The 22,600-nt window shown below is 38.0% G+C and overlaps 1 protein-coding gene across 1 annotated transcript in view; it reads right to left on the reverse strand.

The window, feature by feature from the left end:
* The window catches only part of Clp (Cleavage and polyadenylation specificity factor subunit 4), an 87,713-nt gene that overhangs the window by 40,068 nt on the left and 25,045 nt on the right, over positions 1 to 22,600 (reverse strand). The window contains exons 4-5 of the mRNA XM_067144841.2: positions 18,738 to 18,897; positions 1,451 to 1,641 (exon numbers count right to left, since the gene is read on the reverse strand). Of these exons, the coding sequence (XP_067000942.1) occupies positions 1,451 to 1,641; positions 18,738 to 18,897 (351 nt within the window). The remainder of the gene's footprint in view (positions 1 to 1,450; positions 1,642 to 18,737; positions 18,898 to 22,600) is intronic.

The following is a 22,600-nucleotide window of genomic DNA, read 5'->3' on the forward strand; positions in this document are numbered from 1 at the left end:
GCAGGAAGGTTGATATGCGGCAAAAGCGGTACATGTAACTCGCAACTGACTGCTGATAATCGGATGGCACTTCTTCCGCATCATACAACTTACACACTAAAAAAGAATAACCTCGCCATGCTGGTTTCTCCTAAGGCAGTTGGTAATTCTGAGGGTATGTCATCAATTCCAGGTGCCTTGTTCCTACTTAGGTCTCCCAAAGCTCTGTCGAATTCTGACCTCAAAATTGGGTTTCCCAAGTCATCAGCATCAAGAGCTTCTTCTTGTTCCAAAACCCTATCATCTATTTCTTTACCTTGATACAAATGTTGGCTATGTTCCTGCCACCTTTCTGAGTTGTCTTATTTCCCTAGAAGTGGTTTTCCATCTGAGCTCTTAATATTCATATACCTAGTTTTCCATTCTCCAAAGGTTTCCTTAACTTTCTTGTACGTAGCATCAACCTTTCCTAGGACCAAACAACCATCAACATCCTTGCACTTTTCTTTCAGCCAGTCTTCCTTAGCTCTCCTGCACTTTCTATCTACCGGTACTTCATTCTTTATTCACCTGTATTCTTTCCTGCCCTCCTCATTTTTTGTATTCTCGAACTTTTGTCATTCATCAATCACTCAATCAATCAATCTCCTTCCATTCCTTCAATTTCTAATGGCATTTCATGACTAACAGGTTTTGGTCAGAGTCCACATCTGCTCCTGGGAAAGTCTTGCAATCCAACACTTGGTTTCTGCATCTCTGCCTAATCATAATGAAGTATACTTGATACCTTCATGTGTCCAGGTCTTGTCCATGTATACAGCCGTCGTTTGTGGTGTTTGAAGCAAGTATTAGCAAGGACTAAATTATGATTGGTGCAGAATTCAACCAGCCAGCTTCCTCTTTCATTCCTTTATCCCAATCCGAATTCTCATTCCAGTCTGGGACATTTTACAGCAGCCAGTAATACTCTACCATCAGAGAATCCTCTGTGAACAGGGTAAACTGGAAATAGGAATGAATAGCAGTACATAACCCAGTACAACAAAAGACCTACACAATGTGTCAGCAAGGTTGCTGGAATAAAGTACTCACAGTTATAACCGAATAACCAAGCTTTTACCATGAAGCCCTACTGATATACTGTAAGTTCTACACTAATTTGTTTATTCAGAAAAAAAAATCCTCAGTTGAAAGTTGCCAAACAAGACAAATTTATCATTTTGGCTTATAAAAATTTTGTTGATTACATTATTAATGTTGTTGAAGTACAAACAATTATAAACTGGCTAGAAGCATGTTTTGTGCTTTTTCAAGCAGTACTCTGGAAATGTTACATCCTTTAGAAAATATTCATATTTGCTGGTACCAAACAATAAATCACGGAACATAGCAGAATATCATGCATTCAAGTGAAAGCAAATATGTTGCTACTTAATCTATATTCAAGTGTATATCTTATTACAATGGTTACCTTCTGTATCCACCAGGGGGAGGTGGATTCTGGCTTTGACTGAGAAATGCAAGGTGGCCTTTAGGGCATTTATTAGCATAGTGACCCTTGCAGCCACATTTGAAACATGTTACTTCTTCCAGTGGCTTCTGGGGTGGTTTCTGAGCACTCTCCTCACTGCCTTCTTTGGCCACGTACATCAGGTTCTTGCTCTGAAAGTTAATAGACACAAGTAAATTATAAGTGTCTGGTAATGAACACAATATCCTCAAGTGTAAAACAGTTGGGTTATAAATGTTAACAGTAAAGTTATCAGAGAAAGAAAGAAGAAAGCCAGAGTTTAGAATTTAGATTCCGTGTTAAATAGATTTAAAACCATATTGAAGAGAATGAAAAAAAAAAAAAACAAAAAAAACCCATATTTGCATTATCTTAGCTGAAGTTGGACAAGAGAAAGTGATAATTACTGGTAGAATGGCACGGGATAATGCTGTGATAAATTTTTTGTTTGCAATTTTCTTTTTTTTTTTTTTGCTAATTGCTTAACGTCGCACCGACTCAGATAGGTCTTATGGCGACGATGGGACAGGGAAGGGCTAGGAATGGGAAGGAAGCGGCCGTGGCCTTAATTAAGGTACAGCCCCAGCATTTGCCTAGTGTGAAAATGGGAAACCACAGAAAACCATTTTCAGGGCTGCCGACAGTGGGGTTCGAACCTACTATCTCCCTAATACTGGATACACTTAAGCGACTGCAGCTATCGAGCTCGGTGCAATTTACTTTACGCCGCACCAACACAGATAGGTCTTATGGCAACAATGACATAGGAAATGCCTAGGAGTGGGAAGGAAGTGGCCATGGCCTCAATTATGGAACAGCCCCAGCATTTGCCTGGTGTGAAAATGGGAAACCACAGAAAACCATCTTCAGGGCTGCCGACAGTGGGGTTCGAACCCACTATCTCCCGGATGCAAGCTCACAGTTGCGCTCCCCTAACCACACGGCCAACTCGCCCGGTGATGTGATAACAAATAGGGAAGATATTAAAATTTCACAGCAGGACAGGCAACTTATAAATGTGTCAATACCTATTAAAAATACAGGAATTAAGTTGTAGGTTTTATTGTTTCAAGTACTGTATTTACCCACCCTTAATTTGGCAGGATATAAAAATTCATATCATTTTCCTGTCATGATTATGTAAAAGTTTTCTGTCATCAGTTTATTTTCTATTTTTATTTTTTGGTGAAGTGTGTGGTCGCAACATTCAGCCGTTGAATAATGCAAGAAATACGCACACAGACCGATGCAATATGTCATGGCTAGACAACTCCCCACAACTCCTCGCAATATCGAAATACAAAGCTGTTGTTGAGGTCACAACACAGACAAAAGGACTGCGTCCCATAATGTTCTGTTTAGACACAACTTTTAACCACTAAAGTTCGAGAGACTGTGTCAATCACCAATTATTCAACAAATCCATCACTTTCTTGGCGGTCTCTATTCATGTCATCTGACAACCAATTACGAAAAATTGCTTTTGATGTTAAGCTTAATTCCATCATGATATTTAAAAACATTTCATTTCTTTGAAAGTGCACAATGAGTCTATACCAGGGCCCTAGAACAAAGGCAATATACAGTACGTTAAAAATACATCACGTAACCAGTATGTTCCAAAACCTGTGTCATTTAATGCATACGTTATTTAATACACAGTCTAACTGAGGTGAATGGAATAAAACTTAATATTTATTTCAGCAAATATTGTTACATTTAACTATGTCTGTCTAGCTGTAATCCTATTGTTTCAATACTGGTCATCAATTCGTATGCGGCAACACCGCAGTAATGAGAGCACTCGGCACGACATGCTACACATAATGTTGGTCTCTGCAGGTTTCGTTAGAATGCTAGTAGTAACCATGCAGGAAGTGCGCACTTGTTCTGTAACATGTAAAGGACTTAACACAAGTTATTTTTACATATGTAGGTGAATAATAGTAAGAAAATGTGAGTTAAAGCTCGCAGCTTAAATCAACAGTGATTGTATTCGAAGAAAATAACAGCAATCACAATATTACAAATAAAACGCTGACTGTTTTAGTGGACTAATTTAATCTAGGATGACCCAATCAGTACAAATACACAATTACACTCGACAATGAATGACAACACTTCACAAATTAATTTATTTACAAAAGTCTATTGTCCTCACAGCATGTTTATGGTTGTTGGCTGTCTTTACCTGGAACATGCAATCCCTCCATTATCTTGACTGACAGGTTCCTACTATCAGTTTCAATTTGCGGTGGTCACAGTCAATATACAAAGCAGTTCCATGTAGTTAGGTGTAAACATGGAATATTGCAACACACAACTCTACACTTGGCTCGACTCTAGACAAGACCAATAACTCACACAATCAATTCACATGACTGCTTCACACACTTAATTACTCAATCCATATCACACAAGACAACAACTACTGTTCAAGGAGAGCCTGCTTTTATATATCTACTACCGCAGTGTAGGGGTAGCATGCCTACCCATTACGTGGAGGCCCTAGGTTCCATTCCCGGCCAGGTCAGGAACTTTTACCTGCATCTGAGGGCTGGTCCAAGGTCCACTTAGCCTACCAGATTACAATTGAGGAGCTAAATGACGGTGAGATGGCGGCCCCGGTCTAGAAAGTCAAGAATAAAGGCCGAGAGGATCTGTCGTGCTGACCACATGACACCTCGTAATCTGCAGGCCTTCGGGCTGAGCAACGCTCGCTTGGTAGGCCATGGCCCTTTGAGGCTGTTGTGCCATGGGGTTGGTTTTGGAAGTTCTAGTATCTTTGGAGTGTGGCCAGAATATGAGTGCTCTAGTTTCATCTGCTAGAAAATATGAGTTTATACTCTGTCAACATACTAGTACCAAATGATTTGAATTATACTGATGAAATTCTCCCATGTGCTAACAACTAGGAAAGGTCCTAATGGACTGTAAACAGGGCAAGGATACAGACAGCATCACTACAGTGTGACAAAGTTCTGAAAGTTCAGACACATGCCACTCCAAGGAGGAACCTCATAAAGAAACAAGCAAACTGAAAGTAATAAGGATTGTGGGATGAGAGGATTTTCTCCATTAAAAGCCATATTACTCTCAACTGGATGTTGTCATTAAGTCTGAAAAGAAGGAATCTTTGTAGTCTGTCAATGAAATCAATTAGCAAGAGACTGTTTCCTGGGAATACTATCTAGACATTGGCCAGTATTAAACTTCCTCAGCTTGTAAACCACTTTTCCAGGAATGAGTTTAAGTCTGCTATGTGGCACTTTATGTGCTGCCTCTGAATTCATCCAGCGTCGTGTATGAGCATAGATTGTGATATTTTTTGGTATTCAAACACAGGATGTGTACAGGTTGAACCTTGATTTAAAAAAACAGAGTGATCACAAGGAAAAGGGAGGGAAAAGGGATGGTGATATTGCAAAGGAGAAGAGAATACAGTCAAGTATTGAATCAAATGTTCTAAAAATTGAAAGTTTGAAGAGCTGCAAAATGACAAATAGTGGAACAAAAAATGTGTTAATAATTTCAGTGCCAAGAAACAAAAATTCATTTCTCTGTAAATTTGCTCAATACAGTAAAACCTCGTTAATTCGAAGTCGTTGGGACGCAAAAATCGGACTTCAAATTAACCGCCAACACGTACTTCAGAGATGCCAACCCTTGTGGCGACACAATATATACTAAGACCCGTTACTGCATGCAGTTAATCTTGATTCACAGTTTAAAGCTCTCAAATGCCAAGGAAAATTATCCAACAAGGTGAATTTACAGTATTCAAATAATGCACTTGGATAACTCACTGGCAAACATAACCTCACGCAATGAAATCAAAAGAAAGAAAACATTATTCAAAGACAAGGAGAAATCTATACTGGCTCCCCTGTGCAAGTGCTTTATTCATTCGATTACTGTACTGTATGCATTTTAGATGCCCTGTGTTTGCACAAAAGTACCCGATGCCCTTAAAACATTGTAGCTTATCGAACATTACAACAAATGTACAGTGAATATACTTGTACGATTTCCCGTCATGGCCCTTCTAAGACCCATTAATGCATGCAATCACCTTGATTCTCAGTTTAAACTTTTCAAATGCCATGGAAAACACTATTTCAGAAATTTATCCAACAGGATGCATTTACATTATTCAAATATGGCACTTGTATAAAACAATGGCAAACATAACCTCACGCAACGAAAGGAAGAAAACCACATTTCAAACACGAGGAAAAATTAGGCTGGCTCCCCAGTGCAAATGCTTTATCTTTTGGATTACTGTACTGTCTGCATTTTTAGATGCCTTGTACTGGCATGGCATTGAAAGTGCCCGATGCCCTTAAAACATCGCGGCTTTTCGAACTTTCCTATGACAGGGGAAGGAAGTATTTCGCTTCCGTGTGCACTGCATAGCAACACTGTACATTTCCTGGCTGGCAATTCTCTCCTTTAAAACCATTCGGCCTCAGCATTTAAAAAAATAAAACAAACAAACAATGCAGTTTCATCAGCATTGACAATATTGTTTGGTGCGTACGAATTGATTATAGGCTATAAGCCACGCTTTTCCGCCAACTGTCGGCATCACCAGTGTTTGCGGATACTACCTCTCCGCACACTTCCTGCTAGGCCTACGTGATACTGTGGTGTTCCTTAAAATGCCGAATACAAAATAATTACGATTCCGCTCGAACATAGCAGATATGAAGCACACTGTAGACATGCGGAAGTAGGTGAAAGTGCGCAAAGTTACCCTGCATGTTCCGGAAGACGCGTTCTTTCATAGCGTGGAGAAATTTTGAGTTTAAATTACTCTGTAAGGTGCTATTTTTTTCAAAATGTAAAGGCAGTTTCAAATTAAAAGACTGAATTTCGGTAATGGGACCAACATTGTTCTTTCAATTATGAATTATCCGTATTTCGAATTAAACGATTAAATAATATGCAAAACCGTACCTCACGTTTCCGAGAATGAGAGCCGCTTCGAATTACACGAGATTTTGAATTAACCGATTTTGAATTATTGAGGTTCTATTGTATGTGACACCAATATTTCATCTCACGTGCAGGCTCATTTAAAAACAACACAAGGATATTAACGTAAATAAATAAATAAATAAATAAATAAATAAATAAATAAATAAATAAATAAATAAATAAATAAATAAATAAATAAATACTGGATTAAAGCCACTATATTTATGTAATGAAGCCGAGCTTTCAGCCAAATTGCATTGGCCTTCAATTATTATTATTAAATATCCTATGTCCAGTCATTATCAGAAAAAGGAGAATCTTCACTAACGATAGTTAACCCAATGAACAGTACTGCCTTCTACTTACAGCAGTGTTGTGTCTATTTACGTTCTCAAAGTGTGCACCTGAACAGTACCGCTGTCTATTCATGTTTCATAGTGAATGTTTGAATTTGTTACCTGACATCGTACTGGCAGGTTTTTAGAACAAAGTTGGGGGATGTTTGACTTGTTCAGCAAACTTTATTCCGTGTTTTATCACATCTCGTATGTTCTATGATTAAGTTCTGTCGTAGCATCCGTAGTTACGTAACCTAACTTCTTACGCAGTTGTGCTACAAATTACAACATCCAGGAACTGTTTTCTATTGTTCTTTCCTGTGAGTGCATTGCATGACTATTCCTTGACAACACACATTATTTTTCTTTTCCCTCATCTCTGGTTTCCGTAAAACAAACACTCCCTGATTGTAAACAAATACACGTGGTAATGGCAGGATCGAATCGAGGCTGCGAGCTTGCTCCACAAGATATAATATTCTGACTAACGAGGGGTCTGACGACGAAAATGATATTTATGATAGTGATAGTATTATGTCCGATGAGAGTGAAATTAGCTATTCCTCAAAAGACGACAACACGGAAATTGAGGACAAAGTGCAGCACTCCACTGTCGTAAAGAAGGCTAAGCTGTCAGCTGTTGAGATATGAATTTGAATGAATAGATGCAGTAAAACCTTGTTAATTCGAAGTTGTTGGGACGCAAAAATCGGACTTCGAATTAACCGCCAACTCTTAATTCAGAAATGCCAACCCTTGCCGCACAAAAAATATTCTAAGACCTTTACTGCATCCAATTAACCTTGATTCAAAGTTTAAACCTTTGAAATGCCATGGAAAAAAACAATTCCCAAAATGTATCCAACAACGTGCATTTACAATATTCAAATTCACAATAGAGTATTCACTTAGATAACTCACTGACAAACATAACGTCACGCAACGAACGAAAACAAAAGCATGATTCAAAGATGAGGAGAAATCTAAGCTGGCCCCCCTGAGCAAGTCCTTTATTCGATGGATTATTGAACTGAATGCATTTTAGATGTCCTGTAATTGTATAGAAAGTACCCGATGCCCTTAAAACATCGTGGTTTATCCAACTTTCCTATGACGAGGGGAGAAAGTTTCTCGCTTCCGCCTGCATTCGAACACAGTACACTGACTCACCTATCCTTGTACGATTTCCCACCATGGTATTTATCTTGTACCTAATTCAGAAATGCGAACCCTTGTCGCGTCACAAAGTATTCTAAGATGCATTAATGCGTGCAATCACCTTGATTCACAGTTTAAATCTTTCAAGTGCCTTGGAAAAATCTACTCCCGAAATGTATCCAACAAGGTTCATTTATAATATTCAAATAATACACTTGAATAAATCACTGGCAAACATAAACTCATGCATCAAAAGGAAAAAAAACCCACACGATTCAAAGACGAGGACAAATTATGCTGATTCCCTTGTGCAAGTCCTTTATTCATTGGATTACTATACTGAATGCATTTTAGATGTCCTGTACTTGCACGGAAAGTGCCTGACACCTTTAAAACATCGTAGCCTATAAAACTTTCCTAGGACAAGGGGAAGAAGTCTCTTGCTTCCGTGTGCATTGCAACACAGTGCAATGACACCCCCTTGTACGATTTCCCGGCTAGCACTTCCCTCCTCGTAAGTCCGTTTGGGCTCGGCATTAAATAAAAACAATGCAGTTTCATCGGCACTGAAAATATTCAGTGCGTACGAAATGATTATATGAGCTTCACTTTTTCGCCAACTGTCGGCATCTCCGGTGTTCGCAGATTCTGCTTCTCCACACACTGATATTATGGTGTTCCTTAAAACAAAAGAATTATGATTTTACTCGAACTTAGCAAATATGAAGCACACTGTAGACACACCGAAGTAAGTGAAAATACTGAAATCACCCCAGCACGTTACGGAAGACGTGTTCTATCATGACACGGATAAATTTCGAATTTAAATTAATCTGAAAAAAAAACAACTATTTTTTAAATATAAAGTCAGTTTGAATTAAAAGTCTGAATTTCGGTAATTGGACTGACATTATTCTTCAAATTACAAATTATCCGTATTTCGAATTAAACAATTTAAATAACATGCAAAACCGTACCTCATGCTTCCGGGAACGAGAACTACTTCGAATTAGGCGGGACTTTGAATTAACCAATTTCGAATTACCGAGGTTCCACTGTAATTTCAACTGATTTCAAGAAAGATTTTGCTAAATAATCGGAAAGTTATCACTTTTTCCATAGGCCTGTGAGGAGATATAGTAAATATGAGATAATTCATGATTAGAAGTCACTAAACAATATATTATCAAAATATTCTACTAATAAATAAAATATTACAATGGATAGGAAATCTTAGCTGCAAGGGATATGATACCTTAATATAACTAAGCTTCCCATGATCAACTTGCATTTATTAACAATGTTATGTTGCAAATATTGTAAATACAATGAATAATTAGCTTATTTCAATGGTGATACAAAAATATGCTACAAAGAATGTGATTTTAACAAATAATTCCAACCTACCAAATGTTAACTTGTTAATTAAGTTTGAATTTCATTTTATTTTAATATTGGGCCGATGACCTTCGATGTTAGGCCCCTTAAAACAACAAGCATCATCATCATCATTATTTTATTATTCCACTTTTCTGTTCCAAGATTTTTATTTTTATTAATAAATCATAGTAGTTATGATTTACTGGCTGTCTTATTTATAGCTTGCCATGATAGCATAAGATGCCATAGAGTCGAAGTGATGAAATATTTAGGTATTGATATGATTTATGGATACGTCCATCGAGTCTAATCTATATATATAAAATAACTTGTCCTGACTGACTGATTCGTCATCGCCGAGCCAAAACAAGAAATGAAATTTTGGGGATACATTCATATTAACATGTAGGTGTTCGCTAAGAGAGGATTTTTGGATATTCCATCGCTAAAGGGGTGAAAAGGGGTGGGGGTGAATTTTTAAAATGAGAATATCTATATCTCAAAAACTTAAAAGTTTACAGACGTAAAAATTGGTATTTGGAATTTCCTTTAAAAATAAACACCTATTTTTTTGTTTTCGGAAAATCCCATTAAGGGGGGTGAAAAAAGAAGGAAAACTGGTTGAACACCTTTTATGAGGAGACTTATATCTCAAAAACTGAAGATGTTACAGACATGATAATTGAAATTTGAAATCCTCTTTGAAAATAAAGAAACACACATTTTTGCGTTTTTAGATAATCCGAAGAATAGGGGGTGAACAGGAGTGGAAAACGGGGTGAATTAAAAAAAAAAGACTATATCTGCAAATTATCTCAGACACGTAACATATTGCATATTTGAAAACTGGTATTTGGAATTTCCTGTAAAAATAAAGAAATATAAATATTTTTTTTGGAAAATCCAGTTAAGGGGAACTGGAAAAGGGGGTGAAATTTTAAAATTAGCGTATCTACAATATATCGCAGAAACTTAACATGTTGCAGACTTGAACATTGGTACTTGGAATCTCCTTTAAAAATAAGGAAAAATGCTTTCTTTCGTTTTCGGGGAAAAACCTTAACGGGGGGGGAGGTGAAAGAATTGAAATATTACTTGAATTATTTGTATGAGAATGTACAACGAGCGTTCCATAAGTAATGCGACCAATTTCTTCTGACGGAATTGTACACCGCAGCGTGTTCTAACCTGCTGGGCTAGGTGGAGGGGGGTGTTAGCTTCAAACGCTCTTTGTCTCATTCGGCAGCGAGCTGCCGGAGAGTCAGGACGTGTGTTTCCGTCAAGCCCGTTTTGAGTTCATGTAACATGGCACAATGGATCGTTCTGTAGAGCAACGGTACGATATCAAATTTTGCATTAAACTTGGGAAGTCCGCAACCGAAACGTTTCCATTACTTCAGCAGGCCTTTGGGACTGATTGCTTGTCCAAATCACAAGTTTTCCAATGGCACAAGACGTTCATGGAGGGCCGAGAAGAGATCACCGACGAACCTCGCATTGGACGGCCATCAACCTCATGAGTCGATGAAAATGTGATGCATGTGCGCGATTGTTTGAACTCTGTCAGACGGCTGAGCCTTCAATTGATAGCACAAACTCTAAACATGTCAAAAATAACAAACAAGTGCTCAAAAGACTGAAAAGGAGAGTCTCGCGCTGCTGAAGCGACATCAAGGACACATGGAAAGTTCATCACGACAACACGCCGAGTCACAGCACCTTCATTGTCAACGACTTCCTAGCCAGGACCAACACCCCATTGGTTCCCCAGACACCCTACAGTCCTGACCTGGCTCCCGCTGACATTTTTTTGTTTCCTCAGTTAAAAGGAGTCATGAAAGGAAAACATTGGGAAGAATCCAGGCGCATGTTACATGGGTCTAAAGGACATTCCAGGAAAGGCTTTCCAGACATGGAAACACCGCCACCAGAAGTGTATCGACGCAAGAGGGTGCTATTTTGAAGATTTTTGATTATTTGTATGAATATATTCAATAAATGATTTATTATGAATTTGGTCGCATTAGTTATGGAACGCACCTTGTATATATACACCAAAAAATCTAAAGGTGTAAAAAAACTTGAAAACTGGTATCTGCAATCTCCTTTAAAAATAAAGAAACATGCATTTGGTGGGGGAATCAACTTGGTAGGGGAAGGGATGAAAACGGAGATGAATTCCTTTTATGAGGATACATATATCTCAAAAACTGAAGAAGTTACAGTCGTGATGATTGGTATTTGGAAGCTCTTTTAAGAAACGGGTACTGTTGTTTTTGGAAAATTCACTTGAATGGGGAGTGTGAAAGGAAGTAAAGAAAATTGAATTCTTTTTCAGGAGAAACTTTTATCTCAAAACTGAAGGTTACAGACGTGGGAATTTGTAATTGGAATCTCCTTTAAAAATAAAGAAACACGCATATTACGGGTGGGGCGAAACCAACTTAACGGGCAGGGGTAGAGTGAAAAAGGAGTTGAATTCTTTTCATGAGGATACTTCTAAAAACTGAAGATGTTACAGACATGAAAATTTGTATTTGGAATTTTCTTTCAAAGTAAAGAAACATGTAATCTTTTGTCTTTGGAAAATTCACTTGGGGCGGGGGGAGGGGGGGGTTTGAATTGATTGAAAAATTAGTTGAATTCTTTGTATGAGGATACTTATATCTCAAAAACTGAAGATGTTACCGACTTGAAAATTAGTATTTGGAATCTCCTTTAAAAATAAAGAAACACACATTTTGAGGGAGTGAGAAATCAATTTGGGGGCAGGAGCGGTGAAAAAGGAGTTCAATTCCTTTTTATGAGGATACATATATCTCAAAACTGGTAATTGGCATTTGGAAGTTCCTTTATAAAGAAACAAGTTTGTTTGGTTTTCGGAAAATTCACTTAAGGGAGGAGGGTGAAAGGAAGTGAAAATCTAATTCTTTTTATGAAGATACTTATATCTCAAAAACTTAAGGTTGCACACATGAAAATTTGTATTTGTAATCACCTTAAAAGAATAAAGAAACACGAATTTTTGGAAGTTGGGGGGGGGGGGGGAAATCAACTTTACGGGCTTGGGTGAAAAAGGAGTTGAATTCTTTTTATGAGGATACTTATATCTCAAAAACTGAACATGTTAGACGCTTGAACATTTGTATTTGGAATCTCTCTTAAAAAAAAGAAACATGTACTTTTGGGGAGGGGGGAATCAACTTAACAGGTAGGAAGAGGGAGAGGTGAAAATGGAGTTAAATTAATTTTATGAGTATACTTATATATCAAAAACTGAATATGTAATAGACGTGAAAATGAGTATTTGGAATCTCCTTTAAAAATGAAGAAACACGCATTTTTTTTCGGAAAATCAACGTAAGGGGTGTGGGGTTGAAAATAAGTAAGTAAGGAGTTGAAATATGTTTATGAGGATACTTTATCTTAAAACCTGAAGCTGTTACAGACGTGAAAGTTGGTATTTTGAATTTCCTTTCAAAATAAAAAACACATATCTTTTTTGGAAATTACACTTAAGGCAGAGAAGGGTGGAAAGAAGTGAAGAAGGAGAAGTTGAATTATTCGTATGAGTATACATTTATCTCAAAAACTGAAGGTGCTACAGATGTACAGACATGAAAACTGGTATATGAATCTCCTTTAAAAGTAATGAAACACGTATTTATTTATTTTTTTGTTTGTTTTTTTTTTCAGAAAATCCAGTTCCGGGGCTGAAAAGAATTGGAAAAGCGGGTGAATTTTTAAAATGAGTACAGCAGAACCTCGATTATATGTTCCCAGAAGCTACGTTTCCTTGTAGTATCCGTTCAAATTACGTGGTCCCGCGAGCATCGTAATTAAATCACGTTGTAAAAATCCTGCATTATCCGTTCCTTGAAAAAACAATTTCCTGTATCAACCGTTCAGAAATTTCAGTCCCATCAACACTAAATCCTCGATCACGCGTTTTTCAAGAAACTGTATCTCATGAAAGGACGGCAACGCATACTTGCAGATCTTGGTGTTAACGTCCAGTCATTGCGGTATTTGAGGAAGCGGAAAGACGATCGGCGGTGAACTTGCATAAGGGACCATCTTAGCATCGCATTCGGGTGGTATTATTTAGAGAATCCAAATTACAAAGCAGAGAGTGTCCACAACAATTGGAAAGAGATAGAGCGCATTTCGACAGCTCCACTTGAAGACGGAACGAGTTTCGTCAGATGTTCGTACTTGCAAAACGTCTACATTAAGTCCAAGGTTAGATGTTTACTCCCCCCCCCGAGTGTATCGCCGAACAGGTTTTCAGCACTTCCCTCAGAGAAGTGTATAGTCACTGAGCTTTCAGGCAGGAATCTAAACTGCTCCTTCTTAAGTAACACAAATTTAGTATTTTAATATTATCGCATATGATTACGTTATCGAGACCATACATAAAGCCATGGGAGGTTTTGGGATTGCCTATTACTGTTTTCGTCCTAATGTAAGACTAGGAAATTCACGTTATTGTGTTAAAATGTTAAAACCGCAGTCGTTTTATTTACGCACGTTACGTAAAAACCTTTGCATCATTTCACACTCGACTTGGACAGCGAGCGCGTTTTCCAGCTGAGGTCAAGGTCGCAAATAACCGTAAATTCGTAAGTTTTGATGATTTTTTTTTCTTTCCAATTTAATTGTGATTAGTGACGGACATAACTGAATATAATGCATTTGAAAACTTGAGAATCGATACTTACATTCAAAACAACATTCTCGAGTTCAACATAACCTTTAAAAGTCGATGTAGGCCGTAGGCCTAATTTGCGCGGTACAAGATTTCCACAAACTGACTACGAACAGTATGCCTACACTGGTGACCAAATTACAATGGAAGATTTAAAGAAAAAGGGATTTCGCAATCATGTTGGGTGCTTTTGTATCCAATGTGCTTTATTTTATTAGATTAGAGAAGGAAAAAATACTTGTGGTCGATTATTTGGCCTGATGTTATTAGGTTTTTCTAACAGTTTGACCGATCAAAGTTGCTGAACTGAAAGACGTTTTCAGAGGAAACCAACGAAGTTTCCTCGGTAAAACTGAATGTAAAGTTTCAAGACTTTTAAGTCGCGTACCGGTAATTAATGTTTGAAGCCGGCCCCGCTGTCGAACTTGCCCGCCTCTCACCCGGAGGACCCAGGTTCGATTCCCGGCCAGGTCAGGCATTTTTACCTGGATATGAGGGCTGGTTCCAGGTTCACTCATTCTACAGTTACCTTTAATTGAGGTGCTATTTAATGGTGAGATGGCAACCCCGGTCTAGAGAGCCAGGAATAATGGCTGAGAGGATTCGTCAAACTGACCATGCGTCACCTCGTAATCTGCAGGCGTTCGGACCGAGCAGTGGTCGCTTGGTAGGCGGAAGGCCCATTGGAGCTGTAGTTTGGTTTAGGGGTGTTTGTAATATTTTAAGTATACATATTTCTTTTTTGTGATGTTTAGCCAAATTGTTCATGGTTCATTCATTCCCGGATTTTCCTTTTTCCCGTGTTGTACGTTTTTTCGGTGGTCCCTCCAAAAATGGAGAATCAAGGTTCCACTGTACTGGTATATCAACATTATATGTCAAAAACTTCACATGTTAGAGACAAGAAACTTGGTATTTGGAAGGTCCTTCAAAAATACAGGAACCTGTACGTTTTTGTTTTCGGAGAAGGCGTTTAACAGGAGGTGAAAAGAAGTGAAAAATACTTGAATTGTTTTTTTTATGAGGATACTTATATCTCAAAAACTGGTGGGAATGGGTATTTGAAATCTCCTTTAAACATAAAGAAGCATGTATTTATTTTTTCAATTTCTCACATGTAGAGTTCTATGTCGCATGGTTGTCTTAGCCCCAAAAGGTAATACCACAAACAGGGTTTACAAAGAATTCCTGGGGTAAATGTAACTCAATTTTTGGGTGAGTTTTTATACTTTAGGGATTTTCAGATAATGTCTTAGTACAATGCCGAGGAACGATTACTTTGTTCAAATTACGAAATCCACGCGAGCGAAGCTGCGGGTAATTGCTAGTGGTACATAAAATAATTAATCGGCGTATCAACTTTCTTTTCTCATCTCACGTAAAACAACTATTCAATCAAGAACCCTGAGAGACTGGCTGGGATTCCTTTTACGTTACCCATCCTGGACGCAGGAAGAGTGTAGAACTTGCTTGGAAAGATTGCCTAAAAGAGAAACAATACGTTCCATCAGAGCGACATAGGTTTGGTGTAAAGATGTTTATACTTTGCGACTGTGAAACTGGGTTTAGCCTTGATTTTATTATTTATACTGGAAAGGATAAGGAAATTGAACACGATGAAAAACTCAAGTGTCTGGGTCAGTATCATACCGTAAAAATATTCTGATAGGTGAAACTGTTGTAAAATCAAGTCAGTGTGATCCACTAAGTAATTAGTTAAGTATGCTATTTTGTAAATATTTTCTGTTATTCTTATTTTCTGTTATTCTTGTGTTAATTTGAGCTTTTAATATATGTTCATTTATTATTTCCTGACATTACATTAGTTAAAGACATAAATATATTATTATTTCTTGTGATATATACAGCCTATTTTTTTGAACCCCCTTTTAACCCTTTGGCACTCAGCCTATATGCAGGTGTTTGCTCAAAGACACTCAGACTAATTTTTGTGATTTTTCAAAGCAAATTACAAAAATTCAACACGTAAAGTGTTTAACACACATTAAAATAAAATTAATCACACTAATACAGGAAACTATGAACATTTCAGAAATGAATATACTTTGGACGTATTGTTATTGGTTAAGCCCAAAAAAATTATTTAATTTCGAAAATAAATTTAAAAAATAAAATATTGTTTTCAATGACAGAAAAATTAGACATTGTTGCGTCTTCCTTCTTTACTCTTAGACTTGAATGAAAGAACATTTAATTCTGAATAATTTGATATCAATATGATGTGTGTGCTGCAATTCACTCATGAAGCATTGCACAAAGTTATTCTGTGTACACGTAACGGTCATCGATGTCAGGTCCTCGCGGTCCGATGCACGGTGAGCAGTTACGACCGTGTCACTTCCCACATAACGGGAATCACTTTCGGCAAAAGAAGGCCATTACTACTGTCTAAATCATCTGAAAATTCAAGGATATCGGCCTCATTCGGCCTTGAATATGGCCTAGCCATTGCGATAAAAAGATGACGCAACCACGTGCAACAACGGAGTTATGCAAAGGAGTAAAATTGTAGTTTACGAAGTACATCGAACACACGATATACCAAAGAAACGAAATAAACTATAAACAAAACTCATAGCAAGATCAACTTGTTGTATTCATAAGGCAATCAAAACAGATCCACGCAATAACAACTTCAAATAACCACAACATAAACATTCACGGTCAACAGATTTCATTTGTCGAAAATAAAAACATTTTGTAGGGCTGGTGGATATATCTGTTGAGTTAAACACAAATTCAACGTTTTAAGGTACCGTCACGACCAACTATTACGATTTAACAGCTACGCAAATGACCAAAATCCGTACATAAGACAGAGCCGATGTATCGGCGCCGTGAGCGTTTTCGCCATAACCTCTCGCGCCGATCCCGGCGCGCTGAGTGCGAAAGGGTTAAGGAAGAGATATCAAATCCACCAGAGATTCATATTGTAGAACCTCGATAATTCACAATCGGTTAATTCAAAATCCTACCTAATTCGAAGAAGCTCTCATTCCCGGAAACATGAGGTATGGTTTTGCATGTTATTTAAACTGTTTATTTCAATATGCGGATAATTCGTAATTCGAAGAACAATGTTGGTCCCATTACCGAAAATCAGACTTTTAATTCAAAACTGCCATTACATTTTTAAAAATAGTATTTTACAGAGTAATTTAAATTCAAAATTTATCCGCTACATGATAGAACACGTCTTCCGGAATATGCTGGGGTAGCTTTCCGTACTTTCACTCACTTTAGTGTGTCTACAGTGTGTTTCATATTTATCACTCACTTTGGTGTGTCTACAGTGTGTTTCATATTTACTAAGTTCAAGTAAAACCGTAATTCTTTCGTATTCAACATTTTAAGGAACGCCACAATATCATGTAGCAGGCAGTGTGTGGAGAAGCAGAATCCACGAACACTGCCGATGCCGACAGGTGGCGAAAAAGCATGGCTCATATAATCAATTCGTACGCACCGAACAATACTGTCAATGCCGATGAAACTGTTTTTTTTTTTTAATGCCAAACTCAAACGGACTTATGGTTTTAAAGGAGATAAGTGTCAGCCAGGAAATTGTACAAGGGTGGGGGTCATTGTACTGTGTTGTAATGCACACAGAAACGAGAGACTTCCACCCCTCGTCATACGAATGTTCGATAAGCCACAATGTTTTCAGGCCGTCGGGCACTTTCCGTGCAAGTACGAGGCATCTATAAAATGCGAACAGTACAGTAATCCCAAAAAGAAAGCATTTGCTCAGGGAAGTCAGCATAATTTGTCCTCGTCTCTGGATCGCGTGGCTTTTTTTTCGTTGCGTGAGGTTAAGTTTGCCAGTGATTTATTCAAGTGCATTATTTGAATAATGTACGTGCGTCTAGTTGGATACATTTCAGAAATAGCTTTTAACATGGCATTTGAAAGGTTTAAACTGTGAATCAAGGTGATGGCATGCATTAATGGGTCTTAGAATACTTTGTGACACCGCAAAAGAATAGAGTTACGGTAATGTGTTGTAATGCAGACAGAAGCGAGAGAATTTCTCCCCTCGCCATAGAAAAGTTTCATAAGCCACGATGTTTAAAGGGCATCAGGTACTTTCCGTGCAAGTACAGGACATCCAAAATGCGTACAATACAGTAATTCAATGAATAAAGGACTTGCACAGGGGAGCAAACATAGATTTCTCCTTGTCACTGAATGCTGCTTTTTTTTTTTCTTTCGTTGCGTGAGGTTATGTTTGTCAGTGAGTTATCCAAGTTCATTATTTGAAAACTGTAAATGCACTTTGTTGGATATATTTTGGAAACAGATTTTTTTTTTCCATAGCATTTGAAAGATTTAAACTGTGAATCAAGGTTAATTGCTCGCAGTAACGGGTCTTAGAATATTTTGTGACGCAACAAGGGTAGGCCCTTCTAAATTACGAATTGGCGGTTAATTCGAAATCACATAATTCGAAGTACGATTTTTGTGTCCCAACGACTTTGAATTAAAGAGGTTTTAATGTACATTTTTTGTTCAGGTCTCTGGAAAATAATACCAAATGAAGCTTTACTGAATAGCACATCATATTTTAGAAGGAAACAAAAGCAAGCATCTAGTGTAATCTCCCGGTTGAAATAAATCTGGTTCAATTCTAAGTAGACTGATGATGTATTATAAAGCACTTTACCCTCATTTCCTCTTGTTTAGACTGAACTTCTCTCATTTCTGGTGGCATTTTATTACAGTACAAGGCTTTATGGCCAGTCTCTCCACAGTAATGGCATGTAATGACCAACTTCTTGCCATCCTTTTGCTGCACATCAGTAGCAGGCAGTTCAAATCTAGGACTGAAGAAAAATAAAACATTACCAATTATACATAATAAAAAAAGGATATTCAAGTGCAAAGACTTCAACAAAGGTTATAATAAAATATATTTTTCATAATTTTATATCATTAAATGAAACATGGCATTATATAAAAACTGCCTAATGATAGAATATGGAATTTGCAGAGTTCCTGTAAATAAATCAACAGTCAAACTCAGCCTGTAATCAATTGAGGTAATATCTGCAACACTGAAAACACAGTGGGAATTATTTAACCTTTTAAGTGCTGAGTTAGCAGTTTGACTGTTTGGTACCTCAGTGCTGAGTTTCTTCATTCGTATGTAAAAAAAGTGTGCAGAAGCCTCAATTTTTAACTCAAAATGTTTATAAATAAATATTTAAATAATATATAAATGTTGGGGAATGGAAAATCCTACACTTATGTTCAATATTATTTTGAGTTCTCGTGCACCGTCTATAGACGGGCGTAGCGCTCATCGGGTTAACTCCTAACTGTAGAAGTAGATGGACTGCACTAAAAATCTAGGGGAATACAAGACTAGCTATTTAGGAGGCTGAAAAAGGCCTCAGAATCTAAAGAACGTTTATTTCAGTTTGTTCCTCTGTTATCTTGAATAGGCTATAGCGGGCATTAAGCCCCAAGAGTCTTGTCCTTGATACTCCTAGCATTCACAAATCAGAACACCAGGCAAACTGACCATGCAGTTAGAGGTGTGAAGATGTGAGCTTGCATCCAGGAAGATAGTGGGTTTGAACCCGACTGTGGGCAGCCCTGAGATGATTTTCCGTAGTTTCCCATTTTCACAACATGCAAATGCTGGGGCTGTACCTTAATTAAGGCCACAGCCGCTTCCTTCCCATTCCTAGGCTTTTTCTATTCCATCGTCGCCATAAGGCCTATATGTGTCGGTGCAACGTAAAGCAAATAGTAAAAAAAAATATTTTAAAAATATCAGAACTTAGCTGCATGATGAAACAAATCACAGTACTACGACTATGGTCCTGAGCAGCAAGTCCAACCTTATTTAACACCACCAGTTACAAAATATGCAGCCAAGTAATGGTCTATAATTGTAAGTATACATTATCTTGATGCACAAGCTGGTTATTTCATATTTTGGTACAAGAAGACAATGCAGGAACTTCATTTACGAAACCATGCCTAATAATCGTGGTAATAATCACGTGATTTGTTTTACGTCCCACTAACTATTTTTACAGTTTTCGGAGACGCAGAGGTGCCAGAATTTAGTCCCGCAGGTGTTCTTTTACATGCCAGTAAAAGCTACTGACCCAAGGCTGACATATTTGAGCACCTCCAAATACCACCGGACTGAGCCAGGATCAAACCTGCCAAGCTGGGGTCAGAATGCCAGTGCCTCAACCGTCTGAGCCATTCGGCCCGGCAGAAACAGTACCTTAAGTTGCCAATGTTAAATTCCCATTGCGACCTAAGGTACGGTTTTGTTAGACTGCATAGATTGTTTCCAAGGTTATTTTGAGGACTTTTCCGTATGGTCACATCACTCTCACTCCTTTCATCACATTGTTCAAGGATCAGGCTAACAGATGGCGCTCAAATCTAAAAATCAATATTTCTCTTCTACTTGAAACATTTAATCCACATATTTGTCAGAACTTCTATAATAAAAACAAACCCCACCTCCATCTCTCCAACTCACCAGCACTCCTCCCTGCCCCCACCAGCCCCCCCCCACCCCCACCAATCCTCAAAAACACAGCCAAGCCAACAATAGACATGAACAGTAAGAACGGGACCGTTAAATTTGAGGCCGGGCCATCTGTTATCTTAACATAGCTTCTCAATTTTTCCCTGCCTTCCTGACTATTTAAAAATAAGGCAAACACAGCTAAGCCAACATTGGATACGATCATGAGAATGGAACCACTAAATTTGAGAAGGTCAGGCCTTTCGAGGCTGCAACTATTTAAAAAATTTGAACTTCATTGGGGGTTTCGATAATGTGTCACTTACATTTTACCTGGCACGTGTTTCCTCTCAAACTTAGTTTAACGAATTTTTTGTTCTCCTCTTAACTAGGACATCATAAATTTTCCAGCTAACTCATTCCTGGCTGCCAGCGTTTCGCCCCCCGTGTACTAAGTTGGGCTCATCAGTTGGTACTTAGGACATCCACCAAGACGCATGGCTAGTGCATAGCATGGATGCCATTGCACAGGCTACTTGGAGCCACCGGCAGTGCCAATGCACTACTGTATGAGGGACTTTGTCTCATCACCAAAAATTGATGCCTGCTTGGCCATCAGATGATATAGATGTTGATTCCCATAGGGAACCTGAAATATTTGTCCCGAATGATTAAATTTATAATACCAATAAAAAAGGTCCGTTATTGGACATTATAAATCTTCCGCTAACTCATTCCTGGTTGCCAGCGTTTCACCCCTGTGTGCTAAGTTGGGCTCATCAGTTGGTACTTAGTACATCCACCAAGACGCATGGCTAGTGCATACCATGGAATCCATTGCATAGGCTACTTGGAGCCACCGGCAGTGCCAATGCATTCTGAAAGACTTTGTCTCATTACCAAAAATTGTTGCCTTTGCTGGCGAGATACAGTGTTTACAGTGCACTATGTCTTCTAGTATGAGCTATATCCAATTTGTTACTTTCATTGACCTGTCTCAGTCTCATCCTTGGCTTTGACAATACGAAAGTGACTGAGGTATGAGTAATGCTAGTAATACCATTCCCTGTTATGAATGGTGTGAAAATATTGCTCATAAGGTCAGTTGGTGCATGCATTTCAGTGGGCTTGGCAGACTGATATGTAATAGCAACAGGAAACTACCTCATTCCTCATTTCCCTAGTACGCATCTTCAGTGACGCCTAGGCTATTTATGACAGCTGTTGGCTGAGCTGCAGAGGATCAAACCACCCTTCGGGCTGAATACCCAACATACAACATCATACAGGGAACCTAAAATATTTGTCCCGAATGAGTAAATTTATAATACCAATATAAATGGTCCGTTATTGGACAGTATAAAATTTCCAGCTATCTCATTCCTGGCTGCCTCTAATTATATTAGACATGTTTGTGAAATGAATAACTGGTTCAATAGAAGGCAGTTCGGTTTTAGGAAAGGTTATTCCACTGAAGCTCTACTTGTAGGATTCCAGCAAGTCAGGCCTTTCGAGAGTGCAACTAATAAAAAAATAAAAATTGAACTTCATTGGCAGTCTCCACTATGTTTTACCTGGCACGTGTTTCCTCTCAAACTTAGTTTCTAAAGTTTTTCGCTCCCCTCTTAACTATTTGTGATGGTGACTCAATGGAGACAGACTGTCATTTTGAATTTTTAGCACAGCGATTTCATCCTGTTTTTTAATTATAACACACTGCAAGTTTTAGACTAAGAGGTCCACAACCTCACCATAATCACTTATTGCTTTTTGTTTCTGTCATGTCCCATTTGTTTTCATTCTATTCTTCATTAGGTTTTAACACATTTTTTAGCATTATAAACTATGGTTTTGTAGGGAAATATTTCCCACCTAACTGATACTTTTTTATTTCTTGATTTATTAGTTTCATTATTTCCCGTATTGATAGTTATCATAGATCATAGAAGAGAAAAGAAAGGATCCACCTAATCAATACAAGTTTATTATAAGTTCCTATATTACAGTACCGGTTTCGACTCCTTTTTTAC

This window comes from Anabrus simplex, chromosome 1, assembly GCF_040414725.1.
Source record: "Anabrus simplex isolate iqAnaSimp1 chromosome 1, ASM4041472v1, whole genome shotgun sequence".
NCBI lineage: Eukaryota > Metazoa > Arthropoda > Insecta > Orthoptera > Tettigoniidae > Anabrus > Anabrus simplex.